General features: G+C 39.3%; 1 protein-coding gene across 1 annotated transcript; it reads right to left on the minus strand.

Moving 5' to 3' along the window:
* Positions 1-930: 930 nt before the first annotated feature.
* On the minus strand, positions 931-2,965 carry si:ch211-39i2.2 (DNA damage-inducible transcript 4-like protein-like). Its single transcript, XM_057850585.1, has 2 exons — positions 2,664-2,965; positions 931-1,860 (listed from the first exon to the last, which is right to left on the minus strand). Exons 1-2 carry the CDS (start codon positions 2,839-2,841, stop codon positions 1,415-1,417), a joined length of 624 nt encoding a protein of 207 aa, XP_057706568.1. The 5' UTR covers positions 2,842-2,965; the 3' UTR covers positions 931-1,414.
* Positions 2,966-6,820: the final 3,855 nt, after the last annotated feature.

The raw sequence follows: 6,820 nt of genomic DNA on the forward strand, positions 1-6,820 counted from the left end.
GACCTGTATTTGCAGTTTACTCTGAATTGATACTTGACTGTACACTGCACAAAAAGTGTTTCATAATTTTGGAACAATTTGCATGCGAGTTCTCTAAACTGCCATAGTCTCACACCCTTAGCTTGTATAACAGAACTATACCACGGTTAAGGAAGTAATGCAGGATTAACACCTGGCGACCTTATTGTTTGGCTCATATCATATGAGATGTTGATGTACTTTGAGAGGGATAAGTGTCACTGATTACCACTATACAATTTGGGTCACACGTCTACCAACAAGTGATGTGTATAATTTAACCCTTTCAGAGTCAGTGGTCAGTGCATTGGACATCTATTCAAAAGTCATTAGCCAAAGTCATTCGCTACCAGCTCGGGTCAGAGTATCTGCTGGTGTAGTTAGTAAAATTGAGAAATATTGAAAACACCCAATGATGACAATAGTCATCCAATTCATTTTACCAGGGAGGGGCTGGAGGTGATGAAATGATCACTTTCAGCCCTCTGGGCCACCAGAGTCAAGGTTTGTGAGGTTGAGATTTATAAAAAAAAAAAAAAAAAAATCCCAGAGGAAAAGACATGGGCCACCCTAATTTGAATACCCCCCCCCCCACTTCGTTGTATTTTTATACATAAAAAAATTTCCCCTAATTTTTTTTTAATTGCCTATCCCAAAATGCATGTAATCAATCAACAAGGACCACAAAATATCTTCACGTGGACTGCAAGTTTGAGGCGCATGTGAAACATTTTTTTTTTCTTTTGTGCATGAAAGATTATTGGTCAGTTTCCTTTATTCTATGGTTAGTTTCCAGCCAAAATATGTTTTTTCCATTCTTACAGAATCAATGCAACTCAATATTAGGTATTACACAGTTCATCTCACTCCAAAGTTGCTAATTCACAAAAAATAAACAGAACAAATGTGAAATTGTGAACAAAATGTTTAATCATAAATACAAATACAGCACAATACAGGAATGAAACTTGCCCCTTCCAGAGGGGACGCATCCAGTGTACACACATAACAATCTGTGCAAATATGCGCTCACGTTACCAACAGACAGACAAGCAAAATTGACCTCTTGTTTTAACATTGAAAATATTAAACTTCTTATGCCCATAGAACTAGAACATACCAGAATACCAGGTTCTGGTCAGTGTCAATTTGTAAAACCTGAGCTTTATAAAGAGCATGGAACTTGTGCAACATGTATTGTACGATATAAAATGTCCATCTAGCGATATTTTCCTCGACCTCATAAAGAGTTAAATTTGAAGTAGTGCCAGATACTGTTTAATGGTATTGATCAAGCCAAAATTGCTATTAATGTAATTTTCAGTATTGCTATCAGGATATCAAATTCTGTCCATTTTCCACACCTTGACATGGGCTGCCTGTGTGGTCAGAGGCTCTAGTTGAACTCGTGGATAACAGGGCTGGCAGAGGAGTACAGCTTCCGTTTCACCAGCTTGTACTCTGGCCTCAGCTTCAACACTTTATTTCTCTCGAATATGCGCTTAAGGGGTGGCCAGCAATCACTCTTGTCTGCCTTGAACACGATAGAGAGTTCAAATGTGGGGGTGACATTGGAGACAGGGAAAATGCCCCCCAGAGACTTGAGGCCGTCTTTGGTCTCCACATAGACCCTGATGGAGGCGCCCCGCAGCCCGCAAGGCTCATCTGTGGAGGTGTGGAGTATATCCCGACCGACTTTGGTGGTCATCTGGCAGGGGAGGAGCAACACCTTGCACTGGAGGACAGAAGCCTTTGCCTCGCTCAAGCATCTCTCGATGTGGCACTTCAAATCTTGTTGAAGCGCTTTTGCTTCATGTTCCAAACAAACATCCATGTTGGGATCTGTGAGGACAACAACGAAATTTTGTGATACAATCTTAGAACTGTATAACACAGCGAGTCCAAACTATGGCCTGCTGGCCAACTGCAGCCCCACAGCCTGGTCTTTACTGGCCAATTACCAATTTTGAAAATATTGAATATGGCCCGCACAAGAAGTTTAACTCGGCCTACATTTTCTTGCACTTTTCAGATTTAACATCAGAGTGAGACTTAAGCAGTCTCCCATTATATCGGAGGGCAAAACCTGACATTTTGAAATCAATGTAGGAAACCTTAAAATTTTAGTATTTTGTTTTACAATAATAAACTTCTGTATTTTACAAAATCCAGTGTAATATATTGAGCCATGTTAGTTTTGATTTTCTAGAGTTTTTTATTTATTTATTTATTTTTTTTTTTGGTGTCGCTGAACATTTTCTGTTTTTTCCAAATTTTGTTTCAGTAGCATTGAGTGCCATTGACGGCTATAGACATTCAATTTAATTTTACTTGGGGATGGACAGTCGCTGCCAGCCCTCCCAGTGTTTTCCTATTAACCATGTATTCAACATTGGTGCAAACATGCATCATAAATGCAGAGAGCCATCAGAACAAAGACAGTGCGTTTAGCAGTCAGGTCAACTGAACAGCTCAGCATGACATCAGCTGATTCAACAACCGCATCACTTACATCAGAAAGAGTTCCTGTGCTGCGCTTTCCGCTGCATAAACTAGTTCTAAGAACCACAGGTGAAACTCATGATAAGAGTTGCTAACTGTAACCGCTCTGCAACAAAAGTATTCATTCTATTTTGTATACTTACAGGATAAAGTGCAGCCGGTGTCGTCGAAACTATCAATGCTTCCCCGTCGGACTGAACTGTCCTCTTGACGCAGCGACGCGAGCCTAAAAAAGTACGTTCCTATCATGTCCGTGACGCTTTCTTCCTCTCCCAAGACGGGAAGCTTTTTTCCAAACAGGACAGCCGGGGTATAGACCATCCCGATTCGTGGCTGTAAAACTCCGGTATCGCCTCCGGACGTTTATTTTGTATCTTCTCCATGTAATGCAAGAGCTGCGATTGGAAGAGAGAAGTTGAGCGGACGAGGTTTTATAGCGGAGGGGTTTGTTGCATCAGCTGAGTTTGCTGCCTTATGGGCGGGGCTTAAACCAAAGAAAGTTCTCGAAGCGTCTCACGCAATTTGGCATGACATTACAGACAGGTAACAAGAAATAACCGATAATGTGAAAAAAACATGCATTTCATCATTACAGGGACTTGTCAGTACAGCTATTCATAAGTTTACACTTTACCCTTTATAGAGAAAGTGACTAGTTTTGGTCATTTAACCCTTTTATGCACGAATTATGACTTACCCCCGTTTTACAGGGCACTTATTTAACTCATTCGCTGCCAATGACTGTTTTAGACGTCCAATCTATGTTTACTAGGATGGGCGAATGATCATTCCTCCCAGTCAACATTGATTGGACATTTCGCGCCCTCAAAGGCACTGAAAGATGAGCATTCACGGTCAATACTCCCAGTTTATAGGAAAAAAAACATAAAAAATACAACAATGATTTATATTTTTTAAACATTGTTGATATATTTTTTTAATTGGCCAAAATAGTCACTTGCCCTGTAACGGGTTAAAGGCCCCTAGTGTAAAAATACAACAACAAGTAAGTTTTTTAATGTTACGATTAATGTTAATATTATTTTATAAGTTGCAGTTGTTGTCTGAGACAAAATATAGAAGACGTGAGTTCCTAAATTTTCCCCCTATTGAGAACATTTCCACAAGAGCAGGAGTCGGGAAACTATGGCTCGCGAGTCAGATCTGGTTCTTTTGACGGCTGCATCTGGCTCGCAGACAAATCTTTAACCCTTGAGAGTCGAAGGACGCGCCGGAGCGTCCTCAGCGCACGTCGTCTTTGAAGCGCCCTCACGTTTTAATTACGTCACCCACATGCCCTTTGGTTGGTCTCGTTTGAAAGTGCGGAAGTTGCGGTTTACTCTCGTTATTATTTGAAGTCAATCGACCAACTAGAACGTGAGATATTGTCATTTAAGTTTTATAGTTTTATTGTCCTCTCAAAAAAACATTAAAACGCTGCATGGATCATTTGTTTATGTCTATATTTCCATCATTTCTAGTCCTTTTTCAAAACGGAAGCTCCATGAAAAAAACACAAATCAAACGAACCCTTTCGAAGTCACAGTGGAAGCACAAAATGCGTTTTTTTTTTTTTTTTTTTTATAAATATAACTGCGGTGCGAGGTTCAACCGAACGAGAGGGAGGAGGAGTGTTCTGAAGCAGCGAGGTGGCGAGCGACGGCCAGTTGGATACTGCTGGATCGAGCAGCGACTTTGTGTGACTTTGACAATGAACGGAAAACTAAATTTAGCGCAAGCAATTGTGCTTCTGATCAACTTGAGGAAGAGGATGGTCCAAATTCGTCATCATCGTCTTCTTCGGAAGAGTCCTCGAGTGAAGATAGTGACGGATTTGAACACGTGGGTGACGCCATCGACGAGCAGAGGTAAACCAACTCACTCTTTTTTTTTCATGCTGAAAACGTTTCTTTTGAAAGTTTCTTTTGATATTGCAAGACAAAGTTAATTTTGATGCAATATAAGTGTGTGTTTGTGTATATAATAATAAAATGTGCATATCAGATCAAAGTCATACGTGCACTGTGGGTATCCCAGGCAGGAATTTATAATTTGTGGTGTTCTTCTTTCTATATGAAGATTAGGGATGTAGCACATATTCAGCTATGGTATTCTTTCTATTGTCATACATATAGATTTCCATTATTATTTATTGCTGTATATATTTTTATTTTATACTTTATTATTTTCATAAATACTGACTTATTTTCATGTACATTTATAGTGACAATGAAAGCAAAGTGAAATGAAAATGGAAGGGTGGAAAGAGGACCGACACCCCATGGAAGTGTGAGCTGTGTGATGTAGCCGTGTCTAATTCCAGGACGAAACTGCTTTTCGGAGTGGCATGACTGAAAAAAATTTAACTTGTTTATTGTAAATATTTTTGAAAATGCTTTTTTCCCCCCAATGTTATATATATATTTTTTTTCCCACATCAATCTTCTCAATTTGTGTATATAAATGTGTGTTCAAGAAGCTTGATTGTGTGTACATAGTTTTCATCAGGCGATTGGCCGCAATACCTAAACTCATAAAGAGATGGCCTCTAAACACTTTTTGTGTTAGATGGTATATATTTTTTCACTGTTCTTCACTGTTAGGTCTGCTGTATATAACCTGTTTTGACTGGAGCATGTATAAAGGCAAAAAACGCCTATGGCTATACCTGTTGTTTATGTTGAATTGTCAAATATAAGACTATTTATTCTAAATTTTTTTGGTTGAATGTTCATCCTAACATGTTGAATAAATATTACAAAGTTTCAAAACGGTTCGTTACGCATGTTTGGTTGTCAATTGGACATCAATATTAAAAATTTTGACAAAACGATTTTGGAATTTTTGGTCTTTTTGGGCCCAAAATGATGATTTATAATTGATCAGTGAAGGAAACAACAATTTGGACATGAAGTTCAAGGTGTCACAAAAAAAGGGACCAAACCAGGCCATCGTAAACAATTCTTTCTTTGAAATATAAAGGCAACTTCAAAGGCATGCAAAATCAGACAAAATAGGCCCAGACCTTAAAGGGTTAATTATGGGGGGGGGGGGGGGGTAGGTTTCGTTATACTCCTTTTGGGCATTGCAGGAAATGGCGATAGTCGCCGGTCATACACTAGTGTTGTGCAGCAGAATTGACTTTTGCAGCGTATGTTAACTTTTTTAAAGCTCCGACAACACTAGCGCACTTCGCACTAGATATCATCAAATAGCAACCTAGATGTGCTTCGTAAGATCCCCCCAAGTCCAATGCCATTGGCTGCGTGAGTCCAGGGTGATCATGGGACACGTAGTCCATATACCACAACCGGCAACTAGAGTCGATTCACAGTAATTTTTTGGGGAAAGAGGCAAACATACATGTCATTGTGTCTATCCATCCATCCGTCCGTCCGTCCGTCCATCCATCCATCCATCCATCCATCCATCCATCCATCCATCCATCCATCCATCCATCGCATAGGCAACGCAGATGAGGCAGAGACACTGTTCAAATTGGGTAGCCGTATTTTGCTGTCGAAAATAGCTGCCGATGTGCGCGTGTGCGTGAGATTTGGAAGTAAACTTTCCTCGTTTTCAGTTTGGTTTTCCGCGTTGTCATGTAATTGTAGAAACTCTTTTAAGAATATGGCAAAAAAAAAAAAAAAGACGAGGAGTATCGTATTTTTCAGCAGGACATAAGAACATAAATGTGGCACCGTTTTTTCTCCCGCTTTGGATGAGTCAACAGACGTGAGATGTTTATCACAATTCATCCTGATTGCAAGGTTTTGACTATGAAAAGGACAACGAGAGGGGAGGATTTATTCAAGTCCTTCACTGAGTTCGCTAAAGAAAAAAAATCTACCGATGGATAAACTTGTTTCGGTGTGCACTGCTGGTGCCTCGCGCATAAGTTTCTCAATGCCTGTATGAAGCTTAACCCCACCAAATATCGACCAGACTACAAAGCCATCAGCAAAACCATGCACCACCAGAAGTCGCATTGACGGTAATAAATACTCATCATTGATTAGCAACAGCTAATAAGCTATATAATAGAGCTAATGATTTTTTTATGCATTCATAATTGAGTGTATAGGTATATTTAGCTGTTTTTTTGTGGGAATATGTGTTTGAACGATTTGTTAAGAGCCTTGTAAAAAAAAAAAAAAAAAAAAAAAAAAAAAGTTAGCATGTTATAGCATTTAAGCTAGCAGATTTTTTTCTATGCAAGTTAGCCAATTGTTCGCTTGTTGTACTTAGATGATTCATTTATTTTAATACCGTTTGAGGCTAAGCTCAGGTATTTTGATTT

Source organism: Corythoichthys intestinalis, chromosome 11 (assembly GCF_030265065.1).
Source record: "Corythoichthys intestinalis isolate RoL2023-P3 chromosome 11, ASM3026506v1, whole genome shotgun sequence".
Lineage (NCBI taxonomy): Eukaryota > Metazoa > Chordata > Actinopteri > Syngnathiformes > Syngnathidae > Corythoichthys > Corythoichthys intestinalis.